At 49.8% G+C, this 22,625-nt stretch overlaps 1 protein-coding gene across 1 annotated transcript in view; it reads right to left on the reverse strand.

Annotated features, from left to right (window-relative positions):
* LOC107111187 (sodium channel protein type 5 subunit alpha-like) overlaps nt 1-22,625 on the reverse strand; it is a gene marked incomplete at both ends in the record, with an annotated part of 379,380 nt that overhangs the window by 282,493 nt on the left and 74,262 nt on the right. The window contains 2 exons of the mRNA XM_015412116.1: nt 811-952; nt 18,461-18,524. Coding sequence (XP_015267602.1) covers nt 811-952; nt 18,461-18,524 — 206 coding nt within the window. The remainder of the gene's footprint in view (nt 1-810; nt 953-18,460; nt 18,525-22,625) is intronic.

Genomic DNA, 22,625 nt, shown 5'->3' on the forward strand with positions numbered 1-22,625 from the left:
TCATACTGTAAAAAAACTTTTTCCCTAATATCCAGCCGGTACCTTCCCGCCCTTAATTAAAATCCATTATTGAGAGTCCTATCCTCTGCTGCCAATAGGAACAGCTCCCTGCCCTCCTCTAATAATTGTTGTTTTATTTACATGGGAAGCCACCTTGAGTTCTGCAGAGTAGAAAGGTGGTAAATAAATGGTTTAATTAAATAACTCACTTGGAATTTAAGACAGTAACTTAGCCTAGACAGCCTGTATCTCATCCATTTTCAGATAAGATGGCACTGTTAGAAGAATATAAGAGAAGCCATGCTGGATCAGACCAATCCAGTCCCACACTCTGTCATACAGTGGCCAAAACTGAGGTGTCATCAGGAGGTCCACCAGCGGGCCAGAACTCCAGAAGTCCTCTCACTGTTGCTGCCCAAGCACCAAGAATGCAGAACTAAAGAACCTAAGAGAAGTCATGTTGGATCAGGAGGTCCACCAGCAGGGCCAGAACTCCAGAAGCCCTCCCATGTTTGCCCCCCAAGCACCAAAGACCATAACTACCCCAGATAGAGTGTTCCATCTATACCTCATAGCTAAGAGCCATTGATAGACCTCTGCTTCATATGCTTATCTAATTCTCTCTTGCAGCTGTCCATGCTTGTAGCCACCACCACCTCCTGTGGCAGTGAATTCCATGTTTCGTCGCTCTTTTTCATTTAAAGAGCATATGGAGCAGAAGCCCATCGCTCTTTTTCTCTCTCATTTAAAAAGCAGACTACGAACGGGGCATGAGTTCTCATTTCCCACATCACCCAATGCATCTTCTACCTGTTGATAGAGGCGTTCCCAGCAATCCTGCGTCATGAGGCGGAACAAGGAGAGAAAGGCCCAGCCGAAAGTATCAAAGCTTGTGAAGCCGTAGTCAGGATTCTCACCGGCCTTGTGGCAGATGTACCCTTTCGGACACGTCCTGCAGAACAAAACACAACAACATAAGGAATAAAGACCACTGGGGAGAGAATGAGGTGTCCCATACAGTCTGTGATGCAGCCCTTACGTGGACACCCACCTGTCTCCAAGATCATCTGACGACAAAGGTCATCAGTCATCTAACCTGCCCAGGGACTTGACAAGATAGCCTTTGAAACCTGGTGAATTGCCATGCTACTGTCTTATCCCTCTGAAATTACCACCTTGGGGGCTATTCAAATCACAGCTGTTTTCCGAGACATGACAAAACCAGGCAAGCCTGGGCTATCCACGTCAGGGCTACAGCCTGTTACTGCATCTCAGACTTTTTTGAAGATAGGATCTGCAACAGATAGAGTTACCAGGCTGAGCCTGGCGACCAGCAGGAGGGGGGGGGGATAGAGGAGTATGTCTCCCATGGGATGACATCACTTCCGGGGGACACCATAGTGTTTTTGTTGGTTCGTAGAGCAACCACCATCACTTCTAGGGTTGCAAGGTTAATTTACCCGGCCAGTGGGGATCTCCTGACATCCTTCCGGGAGACCAGAAGTGACATTGGGCATTTTGGACCTACTTCCAGTTTCTGGCCTACTTCCAGTTGGGGGTGACACTAGGGTTGCCAAACCCTCCGGTTTGGCAGGGGTACTCTGCTTTTCGGGGGCTTCTACCCGCCGGCAGCCAGCTGGCCGCCAGGGGAAGCCCCGCCACCAAGCCCCAACACCCCTCTCCCTTCTCTCTTGAGAGAGAGGAGGGAAAGGGGTGGCTGCTGGCCAGCCGATCGGGCACGGGGAAATGCCGCCTCCCTGCAGTTACTGCAGGGAGCCGGCATTTCCCCACGTGTGTGACCTCTGCGAAGATCGGTCTGACCTCTGCGAAGATCAGGGGCCCCCTTTAACTGCAGGGAGCCGGCGCCCCTGTCGGGCGGGCAGACAGGCAGGGGGGGACATCCCCAATGTGACATCATCATGTCAGGGATGCCCCGCCCCCTCCAGGAACGTCCCCCAAAGCCCCCTGCTGGGAGTGAACCCCCCAAAGCTCCCTGCTGGGGGGGGGGAGATAGGACTTGGCAACCCTAGATGACACTCTGGGTTTTGGGCAGAACTCTATGGTAACTTTGGCTTCAAACCACAGAGTTTGGCCCAAAAGCCAGAGTGTCATCCCGACCAGAAGTAGGCCTAAGACTGGAAGTAGGCCCCAAAAGATCAGTTGGGGGCAGGATTTTCAGCTGGCTGGCGGTGGGCAAGAGCCTGCGAAAGTGGGGGTTCCCCTGCTGCTCCCACTGGAGGGCTTCTATCTGCTGCCCCCACACCACAAGGATTGTCACTGTGTGACTGAAGGTAAGCTGCAGTAGCCACTTTGTGGTTAGCTCTGCCTTCTGTGGCAGCCATTTTGTGTCTACGCCCACCACATTATGTCAGAATTCTAAAGGTGCCCAGAGGCTCAAAGAAGTTGGGACCCCCTGTAATATAATGATATACAATAATATACAACATATACAAAAATATATATATTTGTAATGTATCAATTGTTTTCAACCGCCTTGGGTCCTTGCTCTGTTGGGAGAAAGAAAAACCTACAGGTTATTTTTTTTTTCGGGGGGGGAATCAGTAACTGACAAGCCCACTAGCATTAAAAGTAGAGAAAGAAGTCCTTTTCTCCCTTTCTCACAATACAAGAACTCGTGGGCACTCAATGAAATTGCTGAGCGGCAGGGGTCGTTTAGTAGAAAAAGAGCTAGGGGAACTCATTAGCATAACTCATTCGCATATGCCACACCCCCTGCCATCACCGGAAGTGTGTCATAAGGCCACACCCCCTGCCATCACCAGAAGTGTGTCATAAGGCCACACATCCCGCCCCCAACGGTCCCGGCCGCCCCCGCCGGCCTTGCAGCTCCACTGCCGAGCCCCATGAGGGGCCCAGCGGTGGACCTGCAAGGCCGGCGGGAGTGCAAGGAAGCCCCGCGAAGGCCCTCCCTGGCCCCAGGCAGGCAGGGGTGGGGAGAGGCAGGGAGGAAGCAACTTACCCTCCCTGTTCTCCTGCCTCCTTCTGGCTGAATGAGGGCGGGAAGCGGGGCGGCCGGAAGCAGGGGGCGGGGCTTCGTCATGTGCCTCGCCCTCCATACCTCACCCGGGGGGACTGCGATCCCCCGCGATCCCCCCCGAAATGACCTCTGCTGAGCGGTCAGGTTAGAACGGATAAAAGGAAGTCCTTCTTCACCCAAAGAGTGATCAACACATGAAATTCACTGTCACAGGAAGTGGTGGCAGCTACTAGCATGGACAGCTTCAAAAGGGAATTAGATAAGCATATGGAGCAGAGGTCCATCAGTGGCTATTAGCCACAAGGTATAGATAGAGGATGTCAGAGGACGGCGGAAAACAGGAGGGCCTGGCGAGATCTTGTCCATGGGGTTGCGAAGAGTCGGACTCGACTGTGCGACTGAACAACAACAACAAATAGATAGGGGCTCTGGTGCAAGTGATGCTCTGTCTTCTTGGTGCTTGAGGGGGGGGGTCAACAGTGGGAGGGCTTCTGATGTCCTGGCCCCACTGGTATTTTGGGCCACTGTATGACAGAGTATTGGACCGGAGGGGCCATTGGCCTGATCCAACATTGGCGTCTCTTATGTTCTTATGTAAAAAGGGAGAGGGGAAAAGCCCTTCACTCCAAGAAAGCCTAAATGGAAAGGTTATCAGTAGGGCCACCAGCCTCCAGGTAGTACTTGAAGATCTCCCGATTTACAATTGACCTCCAGACAATCGATCAGTTCCCCTGGAGAAAATAGCTACTTTGGAGGGGGGGACTCTCTTTCATTCTCCCACGCGGATGTCTCTCCCCTCCCCGAACACCTGCCTTCCCCAGGCACCAGTCCCCAAATCTCCAGGTATTTCCCAATCCAGACCTGGCAACCCTAGTTATCAGTGATGATAGAGGGGGAAAAAATGTTGTCCAAGACTTTCACAACTGGAGTTCATTAGCTGTTGTTGATTTTCCGGAGTGTATGGCCGTGGTCTTGGCATTGTAGGATCTGACGTTTTGCCAGCAGCTCTGACTGGCATCCTCAGAGGTATAGCACAGAAAGATGGAGTCCTCTGGCACAGAGAGTGCTCCATCTTTCTGTGTTATACCTCTGAGGATGCCAGTCACAGCTACTGGCGAAACGTCAGGTCCTACAATGCCAAGACCATGGCCACACAACCCGGAAAATCTACAACAGCTAATGATAGAGAAAAAAGCCAAGAGACTTTCCAGTGGAAAGGTTGGAGAGACACCGAAAGATTCAGCAAAAGTTTTTAATATGACAACTTCCCATTTGGATTTCTAGCAAACCGCACAACAGATAGGCCCCGAGTGGGGAGGGAAGATGAGCCTGTCAAGATATTAACTTATCTGCTTATTTACAGGGACTGGCAATGGCAGCATATTACATTAGTAGAAAGCATCTTTCCAGACAAACGTCCACACAATTAATCACCATAAAAATTACAGCGCTATTGATTAAGAAACAGTTGACAACATCCATCTACCCATTAGGCCATCATCAACATCACGGGCTGGCACCGATGCTGGAAATTTAAAAGGCCTCTTTGTCAAATCAAAAACCAAGATTGGACATCCCTAATGAGAATAGCTCAGCGGCAAATATCATCCGTTTAGTTGGCTCTTCAAAAGGGCTAGACTGAGGCTGCGATCACGCACACTAAATAATCCACTTTCAATCCACTTTCCAACTGGATTTTATGGTGTGAATTGTAGGGTTGCCAGGTTCGACTCAGGAAATATCTAGGGTCTTTGGGGGTGGAGCCAGGAGAAAGGCGACTGAACTATGAAGGGTGTTCTGGCCGTCACATTTAAAGGGACCACATTCCTTTTAAATACGTCCCCTCCATTGGAAATAATGGATGATGGGGCACCTTGTTTTGGAGCTCATAGAAATGGAACCCCTGGTCTGATCTTTTTGGAATTTGGCAGTTTTCTTCTGGAGAGGCACCTGCAGCTGTGCTGAAAATCTGGTGCCTCTACCTCAAAAAAACAGGGCCCCTCAGGGCCCCAGATACCCACGGATTGATTCTCCATTATACCCTATAGGGATTGGGCGAAAGGGCTCAAAAAGGGGGGAGGGGATCCAAACCAGGGGATCCCCTGCCCCCAACTGGGGATTATTGCAAAAAAAACCAAACCCAAAACCCAGCTCAAAGACTGTTACACTGCATATCGTTTTTTACTCTGGAGTAAAAATTACTCTCCCAATAAAATAGTTCATACGAGGCTTGCAAACATTTTATCCTCACAACATCTTTGTGAGGTAAGTTAGGCTGAGAGTGTGTGAATGGCCCAAAGTCACCCACCTTTCTGCCCTTACGAGGACACACAAGGTACCTACGAATTTAAAACGCACATGGGCCCCTGCCACACGGCAGAGGAAAAGCCGCTAAAAGCGCTGCTTTTAAAAGCCATGCCAAAGTTGAGGCGGAGGATCCCTGGGCCGCGGCGCCTTATCTCCCCAGCACGATCAGATGCCGGGGAGAAAGCACAGTTCAGACAGGGAGGCTGCCGAACTGCGCATGTTGGAGCATGCGCAGTGCGGCTGGGAGCTGGGGATGCGCCGGTGCAAAGATGCACCGGCGATCAGACGGCCCGGCTTGCGGCGCCTCGGCGAGATGAACCACCTCGGTAGGTGGTTCAGTTTTAAATCGCGCCATCGGGGGAAGGGCCGGATCGGAGACGGGAGCGCAACGCCAGCCAGATGTTGGTGTGGGATCACACCCATTTGCTGTGCTTCCAATCCGGCCCACTCCTGGCCCAAAACGCCTCGTATGAACGGGGCCATGGTAAACTTACAATTTAAAACCATTAGAATCAACCCCCCTTCCAAACACACATCATTGAAATGTGGAATTCGCTGCCAGAGGGTGTAGTGGTGGCCACAAAAAAAAAAAAAGCTTTATAAAGGGATTAGATAGATTCATAAAGGATAAGTCTATCAGGTGGCTGAGGGGAACCTCCATATTCAGAGGCACCAACCCTCTGAATCCCAGAGCCAGGAGGCAGCATCAGGGGAAGGCCTCGGCCACTCTGCCCTGTTGTTGGCCCTCCAGAGGAACTGGTTGGCCACTGTGGGAGACAGAATGCTGGACTAGATGGACCACTGGTCTGACCCAGCAGGGCTCTTCTGATGTTCTTATGAGGGGAAGGCCTCAGCCTCTCTGCCCTATTGTTGGCCCTCCAGAGGAACTGGTTGGCCGCTGTGTGAGACAGGATGCTGGACTAGATGGACTATTGGTCTTATCCAGCAGGGCTCTTTTGAGGTTCTTATTAGGGGAAGGCCTTGGCCTCTATACCCTGTCGTTGGCCATCCAGAGGAACTGGTTTGTCATGAAGCTGGACTAGATGGACCACTGGTCTGATCCAGCAGGGCTCTTCTGATGCGTTTATCAGGGGGAGGCCTCCACCTCTGTGCCCTGTTGTTGGCCCTACAGAGGAACTGGTTGGCCACCATATGAGTCAGGATGCTGGACTAGATGAACTACTGGTCTGATCCAGCAGGGTTCTTCTGATGTTCTTATGAAGGCCTCGGCCTCTCTGCCCTGTTGTTGGTCATCCAGAGGAACTGGTTGGCCGCTGTGTGAGACAGCAGGCAGGACTAGATGGACTATTGGTCTTACCCAGCAGGGCTCTTCTTATGTTTTTAAAAAAACACGGTTTAAAAAAACCAGTTAAATTACACAGAAAACTTTTAAAATATTGGTTGGAAAGGAAGAAGAAGAAGAAGAAGAGATTGGATTTATACCCCGCCCTTCACTTGGAGTCTCAGAGCGGCTTACAAACTCCTTTCCCTTCCCCTCCCCACCACAGACACCCTGTGAGGTGGGTGGGGCTGAGAGAGCTCTGACAGAAACTGCTCTTTTTCAAGGACAGCTGTGCCAGAGCTTGTGACTGACCCAAGGTCACATCAGCAGGTGCAAGTGGAGGAGTGGGGAATCAAACCCGGTTCTCCCAGATTAGAGACCGCACACTTAACCACTACACCAAACTGGCTCATTGAGGGAATGCCAAATGCAACAAAAAGTCTTCACCCGCAGGCAGGAGACAGTGATAGAAAGGGACGGACAAATGACCCTGGGAGAGAGTTCTAGACTGAGAAGGCCCCGCTCCCAGGTTGCCACCCCCCTGGACCTTCTAAGGTGGGGCACCTGAAGCAGAGCCTCTGAAGATGACCATAGTCAAGGAGGTTTGCCAACCTTCAGGTGGTAGCCGGGAATCTCCCGGGATTACAACTTATCTCCAGGAAACAGAGATCAGTTCACATGGAGAGAATGGCTGCTTTGGAAGGTAGGACTCTATGGCATGATAACTCACTGAAGTCCCTCCCCTCCCCAAACCCCTCCCTCCTCAGGCTCCAACCTCCAAAATCTCCAGTTATCTCCCAACCCGGAGTTGGTTACCCCAACATAGTGGTCAGGTGTGTCATTCAATTCCATATTGGAAGTATATTATATTCAGGTACAGTAAAGTATGTTTTTAAAAATATATAAATATATTGGATAGAATTTTCAATTGGGTAATCTCTCCTTATTAATAAAAGCGATTCGGGGTGGCAAAGTTCTATTCATGCCAAAATCAGTTGGCCGCCTGAACTCCCATTCCAAAGGCGCTGCCTGCATTGGCTGGCTGTGTTGCGGGGTCCCGCCCACACAAGGCCTGGCCACCTGCTTGCCCTGAGTATGCACGAAGCTTCCGGACGGAATGCACGGTCTGGCGGCTGGACGTTTGGCTGAGCCCCTTCCTCCCACCCCTGTGCCGGTCGTCGTCACCCCCGGCCAACTCGGTGGCCAGCCTGTAAGCAGATGGGGGCTGGCGCACTGCTGGGACGCAGAGCTGTCAAGGCGGCCTGGAGGCTGCTGGAGGCAGCAGGACCCAGCGGTATGGGGAGGGCGGAGAGAGAGGGGGGATGGGCCTCGCTTTCCTCTGATGCAATGGGTGCACCAGCCCCTTCACTGCCTGTGAGGTCATTGGCCCAAGCCCGCTCCTCCCACCGCCGCCATGGGCCGCCAAGGCCCAAGACACGTCGGCAACCAGGCTGCGAATGGGTGGGGGCTGGTGCGCCACCTGGCCAAAGACCCGTTAAGCTGGCCCAGCACAGCCCTGGAGTCTGGGGATGGGGGGAAGCGGGCGGAAGGGCCTCACTTCAATCTGACATGATGGGCAACCACGCCCCTTCACCAGCTGCAGGTTCATCGGGACGAGCCCAGGCCTGCTTCCACCGTGGCCATACTAGCCCGCTGAGGTACGCTGGTGGACAGCCTGCACGTGGAAGGGGGCTGGCACACCGCTGGGGTGCCCGGCCGTCGACGTGGCCCAGAGGCTCCTGGCTATGGCTGCCTAGGATGCCAGTCGCTGCCCACCAACCCCGGGGTCTGTGGGGGGGAGAAAGCGCGGGACGGGGGGCCCCCTGTCTTTCTAGCGCTCGTTGTCTTCTCCCTACAATGGGCTTTCCTCCTAGTTAAATATTAATCTAAAACATTTTTTTTAATCTCTCCATATAGCATTCCATTTTTGGTCCTATATTATTGATTGTTTATTGCCTTACATGTGTTACAGGGACTCTGTTGCTTGTTGTGTTTTGTACTTTGTACTATTTGACCTCTGAAGAAGGCTCTTGGAGCCAAAACGTATCAGGACACACTGTCCTTTTTGTGCATTTGTCACTTTTAATATTTTGTGAGGCTTTACTTGGGCCCCTACAAGGTTTTTATGTCTTTGAAGTAAACACTCTTTTGTTTATACTTATGTTTTTAACTTTTGGCCCTTGATGCACAAATCCGTGCATCACCCTCAATAAGTTTTCTAAACTTCCTTTGGAGGTTCATAGTTTAATACACCAGTCCACCTCATCCTGCACTAGCTGTGTCAGATTTTCCAGGTTGTATGGCCATGGTCTTGTAGGACCTGACGTTTCGCCAGGAACTGTGACTGGCATCCTCAGAGGTATAACACAGAAAGATGGAGTACTCTCTGTGTCAAGGTGAGAAGAAAATGGTAGGCAAGTAATTTATATCTACTCAGGAAGGTCAATGCCAAGACCATGGCCATACAACCTGGAAAATCTGACACAGCTAATTAACTTCGGCGGTGAAAGCCCTCGACAATCATCCTGCACTTTTGCTGGTCAGGTAACTCAGCAGCCTCTGGGGGCACACCCAGCCCTGCAGGGGCTCAGTTTCCTTCTGGTCAACCAGTGGCCCACTAGGAGTTTTAATGGTAATCTAAAAGACCAGTCCGCCCTGTCTGAAGTAGGTACAACAGCTCCTTCTGCGTTCTTACACATTTTTTCCGGTTGAAGTCTTTTATCTGAGCCAGCCTGAGAAACTGGCGACGAGGGGAGGCAAAGATAAAGAAAACGCTACTATAGAGCTGAGTCACAGACACCCACAAGGCATCACAATGTATCAATGAATAAATGAAATATAATCACTGGTTAACCTGTATGGATTTAGGACAGTGAATATCTGACCATAATGCACTGCAACAAAGAAGACTTTATCAAAGCACCAACATTTCCCTAAAACATGGTAGACAAGCAAACTGAGGCTGTCTTCTCACATTGCAATATACTTGCGCACAACAATTTGACACCAGCTATCTTAGGCTATGAGCTGCCGCACCTGAGATTGCACCATGTCGATGTTCTAGATGGCTGTCCTCCATTTTAGACTCTGCTGAGCAAGTGGAGGCAGGGTCGGGAAAAGCTAATATGGTAGTGGCTAATATAGGTCTCCTCCCTGCCCTGTTCTTGCTTGCTTTCCCAAGCTCAGCCCCCAAACACAAGCCAGGATCACAGACCAACAGTGAAGTGTAGCGGTTAGCATGTTAGACTAAGACCACAGAGACTTCAGTTTAAATCCCCATTCTACTATGCAGCTAACTGGGATAGCAAGAGGCTTGGGGCTGGGGACATGACAGGGCACTATGTCAACAAGCGTCTATGGTAAAACCATAGAGTATCCAGCTATCCCTAGAGTTACACTGTGTCACTTCCGGGCTTTTCCAGGAAGTGATGCAGTGACGTAACCAACATCACTTTTTTTTCTTTCTCCCACCACGACTCAGAGTGGTGAGGACTGCCAGTGGGAAGTCTCCTCCCATAGCAGGAGTCCTGACAGTCTTAGACAAAGTGAGTTTTTATTTATTTATTTATTTATTTATTTATTTATTTTATCTTTGAATTTATACCTAAATACAATGCACTAAAATTTACTTTACGGTGCTCCAAAATTATTTAACTATAAAAGTTCAAGATGGGATTCTAAAATTATTAGCAACAAGCAACAGTAATTACAATAAATATAGTAGCAACAATATACTTCCATACAGCGTTGACCTCTGCCAGGCACGTCTCGCACCCCCAATAGTCCCTGCTCTGAAGATGGTCAATTTGCGGGACTAATGAGGGGGGCGTAGATAGAATGATGGTGACGATGGTGACATAATGATGATGGCATAATGATGGTAGCGGCGGCGCCAATAGCCATTCCCCCCCCTCTGAGTCTACCCTACCTCACAGGATTGTTGTGAAAAAGGATAAAACAGACACTGATAGTGAGATTAGTTTGCCACGCCCTGCACCCCAAGCACTGACATTTTTTAAAATTAAAAGTTGGCAACTCTAATCCAGACCTGGCTCTTCTGCATTGCGGTGGCTAAGTCCACAGCCCCAGGAAGGCTTTAGCAAGTAACAATGGCATGTTCTACATGCAAAACTATTTGTTTCTGAGTGCTATTTTTGCATAACGATTAAAACGGGTGCCTGGTGAGGGTGGTTTTGTGGGTTTTTTTGCATATGCTTATAGGGATTTTCTAACGAGGCGCAACAACAGTGGCAACGACAGAAGTAGTTCCCTTAAGATGTTTTTAAAATAGAGAGGAGACTCACCAGAGAACTTCTACAAGGCCTCCTCCCCCATCTAAATCGCTTGTATTTATAGACGGAGGTGAAACAATACGCTTGCGAAAAAGAGAGAGAGAGAGACGTATACTCCTATAGAGCATAATTTTTCCCCCCTTCAGTCTCAATCTATAAATGAAAATTAGGGTCCAAGATAGGAGAGAAGGAATTAAGGTTTCTATAGCAACAATCTCTAGGATGTGGTTGCCAAAGGTGCTTTCTTGACACAGCTTCCGCCGGCCCCAGTGACTTGCCGTTTTTCCTTCCCGCTTGCCAAATTGGCTTCCTTGGCAATACCGACGTAGGAAGGAGGCAAGCGTCTTTCTCGTTTTGATCATGAGGTTGCCATGTTTTTTTCCCCCATGGCACAGTTTCCTGTGCCCCTAACTGTAGCGAAACAGTACAGAAACACAAATGGTGAAGACTTAGTTGGCCCTGCCCTTCCAGGCCGAAAAATGCTTCACCCATTGTCCATCTCCTTGACCTGTTAAAGTTGCCAGGCGACCAGTGGGAGATGGGGAGAGGTGGGTACTTATTGCAGGCGGGGGCAGTGATTGAAGCCTCCGTGTGATGATTGCACTGGGGTGACGCTCTAGCACTCACTCAAAAACTCTACGGAAACCAGGGCTTTTTTACTGGGGGAATGTGTCGGAACGGAGTTCCGCAACCTCTTCGACAGAATTCTTTGAAAAATGTTTAAAAGTTCATGAGTTCCCAGGATACAGATTGAAAACTTCATTCCCCTCTTGAGAGTTAAAGCACCTCTTTTTAAAAAAAAAAGCACCGATGGAAACCGTAGAGTTTAGGGTAAGAGTGCTGGAGTATCACCCCGACGCGATGCCAGTGCTTCCGGGTCATGCCGGAAGTGAAGTCATCACCTGGCGATGACCAGGGGTCATTTGGTAGAAAAAGTAGTGCAGGACCTCATTACCATAAAACTCATTAGCATAACCTATTTGCATATGCCACACCCCCTGACATCACTGGAAGTGTGTCAGAAGGCAACACCCACCGCTCAGGCTTCACTGGACTGTTTTGGATTGCTAGCTATTGAGGGGGGGGGGAAACATGCAGATCTGTCCTCGCAGAGGAGGGAGAGCTTGTACCTGAATAAAACTTGTTCTTAAAGGTGCCACTGGACTGTTTTGGCTCTGCAACTTACCTGGCGGCTTCTTGCTCTGACTGAGAGCTGCTGGGAGCAGGGGGTGGGGCTTGTTGCATGTGCCCGCCCCCTGGGCTCTTTACTGCCGGAGCTCTGCTCCTGTGCGCTCCTGCAGGAAATTACCACTGGCGATGACGATCGCTGCCCCCCGCCATTAGGCCAACATGCTTCTGCCAGCTGACTGAGCTGAGTTTTGGCAGGCAGCAGCCATAATTGCTGGGAGTTTGCCCACCGTTAGTAGGCACCTGGCAAGCCTACCTCCTGTGGTACAAGGAAAGAAGGCAGCAAGAGCCCCAAGTGGTTTCTGTACCACCCCCAAGACCTGAGTACTGTGCACCCCACCCACCATGGTAAGGCCTTTTCGGGATCAGGCTGGTGCTTTATTTAGTCATTTAAGTAGAATCACCAACTCTGTGTTGGGAAATTCCTGGAGATTTGGGGGTGGAGTCCGTGGAGGGCGGAATTTGGGCTCGGTAGGGATGTGATGCCACAGAGTCTACCCTCCAAAGCAGCCATTCCCTCCCCCCCGCCCACGGGAAACTGATCTCTGCAGTCGGGAGATCAGTTGCCATTCCGGGAGACCTTCAGGCCCCACCTGGAGGTTCACAACCCTATTTAGAAGGGCCCTATGTAAGTGCAATCAGTGTCAAGGCACACAAGGCTGTTTCACATTTGGAACAGCTGGTCCAGTGCAGTAGTTGCAGTGCAGTCTGACTAGGATTTGGGAGAGCCAATCTCCACTCTGCCATGAAAAAGCTCATCTGGGGCCCATCACTTTTGCTCTCTCTCAGTCTAACCTACTTCCCAAGGTGCTTGTCCAAGGGCCCCCACATGGTGGAATGAGCTCCCACATGTAGGGTTGCTAAGTGGAACTTACCTTGGCGGCGGGGGACTCCTGGGTGGATCCCGAAGCGCGCGCGCGAACTGCACACACATCACCAGGAAGTGACGTTATGACGCCGGGCACGCTGGGGGCGGGGCCACGACCATACAAGGGAAAACCATAGAGTTTTCCCTTGTATGGCCGTGGCCCCGCACCCAGCGTGCCCAGCGTGCCCGCATCACTTCCGGGTGACACGCACGTCGGGAAGGAGTTCCCCCCGGGGCCCGATCCGGCGGCGCCGGGGAACGGGCCTCTGGGGTGGGGGTTTCCCCGCCCCCCGGGGGGACTTGGGATCTTTACCCATACGAGATCAGGGCCCTGTGGGATCTATTACAGTTCTGCAGGGCCTGCAAGACAGAGCTCTTCCACCACGCCTTCGGTTGAGGTGGTGGATGTCCCTTTCCCCTCCTGGCTATCTCAGCCGCCTGGGTCTTAACACTGGTACTGCTGAATTGACATCGGTGGCCTGGATGTTAACATCAGTACTGCTGATCAGAATTAGTTTGTTGCACGGCATTTTATGGTTTTACTGTTTAAATTGTTATTTTAATTACTGTTTTAATGGTATTGAATTGGGACTGTTGTGAACCACCCTGACCCCATCTGTGGGGGGGGGGCAGTCTATAAATCAATCAAATCAAATAAACAATTTAAAAAATTGTTGTGAGGTGAAGATGACAGAGAGGAATACAATATCGTAAACTGCTTTGCTTAAGCAGCCTAGAGAGTCGCCTGGAGCCAGCCAGCAGCTGATTCAAGAGGGATTCCTGGCCCAAGGAAACAAGCCCAGGCCAAGCTAGATCCAGGCGCTGAGCAGTTGGGTTAATGGGGCACGGTGGCTGATTGGCTCCTCGAGGGGGGGGGAGGCGGGACAAAGCCTAAAGGGAAAATAAAAGGATGGCTCCACACTAGGGAGGAAGGAGTCAGCACACCAGGCAATGAGGCTGGGTGGGACTCCAGGAGAGGAGAGGAGGGGAGGAGAGGAGAGGAGAGGGGAGGGGAGGAAGAGGGAGAGGGAGAGAAAGAAGAAGAAGAGGAGGAGGAGGAGGAGATAGGATTTATATCCTGCCTTTCACTACCTGAAGGAGTCTCAGAGCGGCTTACAATCCCCCTTTCCTTCCCCCTCCCTGTGAGGTAAGTGGGGCTGAGAGAGCTCTTTCAAGGACTGCCCTTGAGAGAACAGCTCTGAAAGAACTTATGACTGACCCAAGGTCACACCATCAGCTGCATGTGGAGGAGTGGAGAATCAAACCCAGTTCTCCCAGATCAGAGTCCGTGCTCCTAACCACTCCACCAAACTGGAGAGGAGAAGACCTGCGGCACACAGCCAGCTTCTTACCAGCCCCCAGTTCTGAGGCCTGACAGGAATTGGTGTGATCCAGGTGGGCAGCCATGTTGGTCTGAAGCAGGAGAACCAAGTGAGAGTCCAGGGGCACCTTGAAGACCAACAAAGGCCCCTGCCACACGGGGCGGAAAGGGACGGGCTGAAGCGCGGCTTCTGAAAGCCGCACCAAAAGAAACACGCCGCGGCGGGATCACATTGATCCCCTGAGCTGCGGCGCATTCCCTCCCCAGCACGATCAGATGCCGGGGGAAGCGACGGAGGGGAACAGGAGACTGCCGAACTGCGCATGTCTGAGCATGCGCAGTTCAGGCAGGAAAGACGGGCCGGCGATCCCATGGCCGGCGTTGATGCGGCCGCCGTGGATGAACCACCTCGGTAGGTGGTTCATTTTTGATGCGTTTTTTCGGGAAAAGGGCCGGATCGGGGACGGGTCGGGGACGGGCCGGCGATCCCATGGCCGGCGTTGATGCGGCCGCCGTGGATGAACCACCTCGGTAGGTGGTTCATTTTTGATGCGTTTTTTCGGGAAAAGGGCCGGATCGGGGACGGGTGTGCAACGCTGCCCAGATGTTGCAGTGGGATTGCGCCCATTTGCTCCGGCCCCAATCCGGCCCACTCCCGGCCCAAAACCCCTCGTGTGGACAGGGCCAAAGTTTTATTCAAAGTATAAGGAATTAGGATGGAGAGAGAAACAATAGCACAAGGGATAAGGGACAAACACTCACAGTGGGACACTCACGAAGTTTCAGTCATGTGCCCCCCCCCCCGCAGCCTGAACCTGTGTCCTCTAGGAAGGGTCTTTCCACATCATCTGCTCCTTGCACAGACTGCCTGTCAATCTCTGCGTCACCATCACAGTATTCACACCTCTGGGACGAGGTGTCATCTAACTATTTTCCAAAGGGACTTTAGACCCACCCCCGGGTTCTTCCAACCCCCGCAGGAAATCACTGGAGCTAATCATCCACCCCTTGCGTTTCTGATTCTCCCACCACCCGTTTCGCCTTTCATTAAAATAACAATAATAAAACCCCGAATTGACGCCGCCGAACACATTATCGAGTTTCCAGGAGAAAATTAAATGGATTGAGAGAGGACTGGTAAGAAGACTCCAGAAGGACGTGGGTTTGAGCAAGCTTGAAGCTTCCCGTCTTTGCTCCCCCACTGTTTGGGAAATTGCATTATCATGCCTGAAAGCCGCCCCGTCATCACCACTCCTGTTATTAGTGACCCTCGGAAGGGGAGATCCCCATTCTCCTACAACTAGAACAGAGAATCTGGTGAAGGCAGGGGAGTGGAATATGATATCTATACAAACAAAGGCTGGAAACGCTGACTGGTTGAATCGATAGGCGGATCCGCTAAACCTTTCCCTGATTAATCAGATGTTAATTGGGGAGACAGGGAATCCAGGGCAAGCCCGTGGTTTCGGATGAAAGGCTAATTTGAAGAAGAAGAAAAAAAAAGAGATTGGATTTATACCCTGCTCTTCACTACCCAGAGGAGTCTCAGAGTCGTTTACAAACGCCTTTCACTTCTCCTCCCCACAACAGACACCCTGTGAGGTAGGTGGGGGTGAGAGAGCTCTGACAGAGACTGCCTTTTCAAGGACAGCTCTGACAGAACTATGGATTGCCCAAGGTCACCCAGCCAGGTGCAAGTGGAGGAGTGGGGAATCAAACCCGGTTCTCCCAGATTAGAGTCCGCACACTCAGGGGTCATTTCGTAGAAAAACAGATACAGGAGCTCATTAGCATAACTCATTAACATAACTCATTTGCATACGGCACACCCCCTGACATCACCGGAAGTGTGTCAGAAGGCAACACCCACCGCTCAGGCTCCACTGGTCGTTTTTGGATTGCTAGCTATTGGGGGGGGGGGACATGCAGATCTGTCCTTGCAGAGGAGGGAGAGCTTGTACCTGAATAAAACTTGGTCTTAAAGGTGCCACTGGACTGTTTTGGACCGGGGGCTGGGGGGGGGACTCTGCAACTTACCTGGCTGCTTCTTGCTCTGACTGAGGGCTGCTAGGAGCAGGGGGTGGGGCTTGTTGCATGTGCCCTCCCCCTGAGCTCCTTACTGCCAGAGCTCTGCTCCTGTGCGCTCCCGCAGGAAAAGCCCCTGTGCACATTTAACCACTACACCAAACTAGCTCTCAGGGTGCTATTATAATACAGAATGGGGAGGAAAAATGAAAACATTCAAGGCAGCTTTGGTTTCTAACAACGGGTGGGGAAATTTTTTTTAGAGCAATCCTAAACAGAGTTACACCCTTCTAGGCCCATTGATGTCAGTGGGCTTAGAAGGATGTAATTCTGCCCAGGATGGCACCGTTTGTGCTTTAAACGGTCAGTTCTGTCCCACTTCCTCCAAAAGGTCCCTGGGGATTTTGGAAATGTGCAAATGTATTTATGCTTATGGCCTGGAGGGCCCAGGCTAGCCCGATCTGGTCAAATTCAGAAGCTAGCGGTCACAACCCAATAGAGTATATAGACATAGATCCAACAAATTGCGCATAACAATTAAACATAGTTTAAACAAAGAACATATTCCAAACCAACAGTAGGCTCCTCTGTAAGACATCGATAGTGTCCGTAGACCTCCAAACAGAAAGTAACCGCAGCAGAAGACTCCCTAGGTTTCCATTGAAGCTTTTGAGCTGTGCCCGAGTTATTCTGGAAACTGGGTTCCGTTTCACCAGCCACTGTTGAAGATCATTGAAACGCCTTGATTTATGCCTGGGAGAGGCCAATGGCCTATCCAGTTCAACATACTGTGCCACACAGTGGCCAAAACCCAGGTGCCATCAGGAGGTCTACTAGCAGGACCAGAACTCCAGAAGCCCTCCCACTGTTGCCCCCCCCCCAAGCACCAAGAATACAGAGCATCACTGCCCCAGACAGAGAGTTCTACCTAGACCTTGTGGCTAAGCGGACATAAGAACATAAGAGAAACTATGTAGGATCAGGCCAATGGCCCTTCCAGTCCAACACTCTGTGTCACCCAGTGGCCAAAACCCAGGTGCCATCAGGAGGTCTACTAGCAGGACCAGAACTCCAGAAGCCCTCCCACTGTTGCCCCCCCCCCAACACCAAGAAGACAGAGAACATAAGAGAAGCCATGTAGGATCAAGCTAATGGCCCATCCAGTCCAACACTCTGTGTCACTCAGTGGCCAGAAATACCAGGTGCCATCAGGAGGTCCACCAGTGGGGTCAGAACTCCAGAAGCCCTCCAACTGTTGCCCCCCAAACATCAAAAATACAAAGCACTACTGCCCCAGACAGAGTGTTCCCTCTATACCTTGTGGCTATTAGCCACTGATGGGCCTCTGCTCCATATGTTTATTCAATCCCCTCATGAAGCTGTCTATGCCTGTAGCCGCCACCACTTCCTGTAATCCTCTGTTACAATGATGGGCCATTTTGCACTAATAGCAAAACAGCACAACAGCTGAAAGATATGCATATTCCAAACGCATGCCAGTTCATCACTCCTCTTCTTGACAACATTCCTATAGGGGCTCTTTACTGTTTCACAAATATCCCAAGAAGCAGTTATCATCAGTACTCAGAACCAGGTCTCTTTTTGTAGCAGGAACTCCTTTGCATATTAGGCGACACACCCCTCATGTAGCCAATCCTCCAAGACCTTACAGTAGCCCCTGTAGGAAGAGCTCTGTAAGCTCTTGGAGGATTGGCTACATGAGGGGTGTGTCGCCTAATATGCAAAGGAGTTCCTGCTACAAAAAGAGCCCTGGGCGACACACCCCTAATGTGGCCAATCCTCCAAGACCTTACAGTAGCCCCTGTAGGAAGAGCTCTGTAAGCTCTTGGAGGATTGGCTACATGAGGGGTGTGTCGCCTAATATGCAAAGGAGTTCCTGCTACAAAAAGAGCCCTGGGCGACACACCCCTAATGTGGCCAATCCTCCAAGACCTTACAGTAGCCCCTGTAGGAAGAGCTCTGTAAGCTCTTGGAGGATTGGCTACATGAGGGGTGTGTCGCCTAATATGCAAAGGAGTTCCTGCTACAAAAAGAGCCTTGCTCAGAACATAATCTTCAAAGTGCTGTCTGATGAACGGCGATCCAGTAATCCAAATAAATAAATAGATGGTACCAGGTTTCACTGTAACTCTTTTAATGCCATTTAAATAATACTCACCCAGCATCTGAGCTGTTGCCACACAATAACACGTCTGTACCGCCCTCTTTTATGTAGTAGTTATCTGCAATGCAAATGGAATGGTTGTCAGTTTCTAGTAGCTTTCCTTTAAAACCTCACAAGGTCTAGAACTGTTATTGCATTGGCCCAAGTTCTGATAGTATGCAAAATTCCCTGCATGCAGAAAGTTAGCAACCCCAGAAGAGGAACAGGCTTACTCCCTGACATACTAGTTTTATACATGTGGTACAGAGGTTTCAAAACAAGCAGTTTTATGAAGACGAGCATTAAAAAAATGAAATCACAAGATCACTTGGGGCAAAACTAACTACAGATCAAAATCCTTCTGCTTCCACTGCTCATATTGACTAAAGGCAGTCTCCGTTTTCTGGTTCTGGACCCTAGTAAATCACTGACCATATTTCACATTTCAACTGTTATTTATTTGGAATACTTCTGTGTCGCCGCTTTAGAGTTCTGCTTGAGGTGGCTTACAAGTAAAAACAACAATATTAAAAAAAGCCATTAAAACACAAGCCATTGGGCATAAGCAGCATAAAACTATCAATACAATAGAAGCCGACCATTAAAAAATTCATAAAATAAAACCTTGAATTAAAAGCCTCGGGGGGGGGGGGAGATGCATTTTCATCTGGTACCTAAAAGAAAGTAGCATGATTGCTAGTATGATTTGCTAGCGTCTTTTGATTTGCTAGTATGATTTGCTAGAGCCAATTTGGTGTAGTGGTTAAGTGTGCGGGCTCTAATCTGGGAGAACCGGGTTTGATTCCCCACTCCTTCACTTGCACCTGCTGATGTGATCTTGGGTCAGTCACAAGCTCTGGCACAGCTGTCCTTGAAAAAGAGCAGTTTGTGTCAGAGTTCTCTCAGCCCCACCCACCTCACAGGGTGTCTGTTGTGGGGAGGGGAAGGGAAAGGAGTTTGTAAGCCGCTCTGAGACTCCGAGTGAAGGGCGGGGTATAAATCCAATCTCTTCTTCTTCTTCTTCTTTCTTTGGTGTTTAGATGCTTCCCCAGGGACATTAAAACTAAATGTTAAACCTCAGAGTGGGGAGTAGACTCATCTTGTTGCTATTGCACACAGAGGTAAATGCCTCTGCACAGAAGCCAAGTGTGTAGCAATTGTAAGGATGCCGGGCATCCTGCTATAGTATGGTATATGGTAAAACCCTAGAGTTTCTGCAAACTCCCAGACTGGTGTGACATCACTTCCAGGTTCATGGAATTTTGAAAACAGGGAGTGGGCACGATGACAAAATGGCTGCCATGGTGGGCGGGAGCCATCACCAAATGGCTCCCTTGGGGGCGGGATCCAATCACAAAATCTTGAGAGGTTCAATAACAAGGGGTTCCAAACTGAGCATCCCCCCATGATGGAGACAGGAGTTTCCAAACGGCTGCTTTCTGCAGACACAAAGGCGATGCTTCCTGGCCTCTTCTTAAATGCTTCCTGCTCCAAGGAGGCAAAGGAAAGCCAGGATTGGCACAGGGGAAGAGGCGTGAGGGCTTCAGAGAACACAGAAAGAACCATGGCACCCATGGTAACCACACTGGGGATCACTACCCTATGGATGAAGGTGATAGGAGCTGCATTCATAGGACAGAATAGATGGTACCTCTCTTCCTCCCTCATCAACAATATACTCAGTCAGATAATGATGTAAAAGCCCCCACTGTCTCCATCCCATGGATCTGTATCAGATGTTCAGTTCTAGGACTGGGAACAAGACTAAATTTCGGAAGTAGGGATGGGCATGAACTGGATGACGAACTAAAGTTCACCACGAGTTTTGGCTGGTTCATGGTTCACAATGCAATGTTCGTGATCTGAAGAACTGCCATGAACTTCCATGAATTTTGATGCAGTTCATGGTGGATCGTGAAGGTTCATGAAGAGCAGAAAAACATGAAAAACAGCTGAGCAGCCGGTAGCTTCCCACTGCTCACCTGTTTTGTTTAAATGGCTCAGAGCCATTTAAACCCCTGCTTTCTGCTCCCGTGGCTTTTTGCGGGGAGCAGAAAGTAGGGGTTTAAATTTTAAATGGCTCATGAACCAATAGAACTGGTTTGGTTCACGAACCAGTGTGTCGGTTCGTGGTTCAGTTTGTGGTTCAGCCACGAATCACGAACTGAACCACAAAAATGTGATTCATGCCCATCATTATTTGCAAGCTTGCCAATTTAATTCAGATATTCCCATTTCAATCTTGCTTTCCACACTAATGAGAAATGACCGGGGGGGGGGGGTGTCTTCCTGCTCACACCATTTTCTGGGGGTTTTGCACCAAAGTTTTACTTTAAAATAGGTACACATTTTTCATCATGATCTGTGTGTCAATTGCCTACATACTATATAAAAGTTGGACATATGTGTAAGTGCAATAAAACTACCGCAAACAACAGCACAGGATCATCAGGGACAACCACAAGACTGAGGTTGACCTAGACCAATACCACAAAAAAAGGAAACAAATACCCAAACAAAAAAATATAGGGTAACCCAGGAAAAGGGTTGAGAGCACAAAGAAACACAACAAGTAGTATGATGCAATATATCAATGAACAAATTCAATTATGTGCACAAAGCATAACACCAGTCATTTAATACACACACTAATCCAAAACAGAAAATAAATTGTGCACCTGTAATAAAATAACACGCACTGCTAAATACAGTAAAATAATGCCAAACGTGTTTCACCACAAAACCCAGACTGATGACAATAACCAGAAGAAATGGAAAAAGAAATGGAAACAGACAGATCGGCACATCCCCGGCTAACCAGGAATCTTAATTTTGAGAGGTGCTGCATTGTTGTGTAATCGACGGGGAGAGGATATTTTCGAAGTATTTTCCTCATCCATTTTTTATCCCCCTTCACCGGAGATGCAGGGTGTGATGGTGTTGAGTGGAACTTAACTGTCACTGGATGTGACAAGGCGCCTGTAAAGGAAACCAGCATGACCGTGGAAGGAAGGAATGCTCAGCGAGCGGCCTCGTCCCAGCGACAACGGAGATAGAAGGCGAGAGGGCAACACTGGCTGCTCTCATGGAATGAGTCGGTTCGGGGGGGGATTTTCTGGGGAGGCACAGAAACAGGGACCGTCATCACTTGAGAACGCTGCCTCAGGGGCCTCTGTGGACTGGACGGGGGCCTGGTGAAAGGAGGGAAATCTACGCATGGCCAGTGTCCCCGCTAAGTTGAGTTAGTGTGAGCTAGCTCAGGTTTTAAGCCTCCAGCTCACACATTTTTGTCTTCACTCTGGAAGGATGGGCTCCAGAGCAAACTAATTTATGCAGCAGCCATATCGCTCACTCACAACTTTGATGCCAGTAGCTCATGAAGTAGAACTTTTGCTCACAAGACTCTACGACTTAGACGGAACATTGCACATGACTACGGTTCCCAGCCTTCAGGTGGGACCTGGTTATCCCCTGAATTTACAGTTTTTCTCCAGACTACAGAGATCTCTTCCCCTGGAGAAAATGGATGCTTTGGAGGGGGGACTCTATGGCATTGTACCCCATTGAAGTCCCTGTCCTTTCCAGGCTCCACTCCCAAATCCCCAGGAGTTCCTCAACCTGGATCTGGCAACCAATGTTCCATCTAATCCCCCCCCCCCCACTGAGCAGAGCAGTTCACATCCTGACCAGAATATAACTGCTGTAATCTAAAAATGGGCAATGGGGAGTGCAGTACCCCCTGCGGCTCCGGCTTGCTACTGAGCGGGGCTTCCTGTGTTAATGAGCGGCCGCTCATGTGCACAGCTTAGAGGGAACACTGATTTCTGAGCAGAATATAACTGCTGTCATCTTAAAATGTAGATCCAAACAACACAGGAAGGACTAGTGTCTCAGGAGTCCCAAATATACAAATTCCACTAGTAGAAAACACCACCAAAGATTGCCAGAACAATATATTAAACAATTATAAAGTTGGTGGTGTCACAACAACAACATTAATGCATACTGTAACTATTATAAGGCATAAGATACAATTTCCTCCTTTGAAGACAAGACATGAAGTCCATGTAGTCAGTGTAACTTGATAGGAGGAGTCCACATAGTCAAAACATTTTCCAAACAGCCTTTGCAAAGACGCCCATTCTAGATATTTGGAAGATGCGTTTCCTTCGACTTCTTC

This window comes from Gekko japonicus, unplaced genomic scaffold (assembly GCF_001447785.1).
Source record: "Gekko japonicus isolate JY-2015 unplaced genomic scaffold, Gekko_japonicus_V1.1 scaffold1755, whole genome shotgun sequence".
NCBI lineage: Eukaryota > Metazoa > Chordata > Lepidosauria > Squamata > Gekkonidae > Gekko > Gekko japonicus.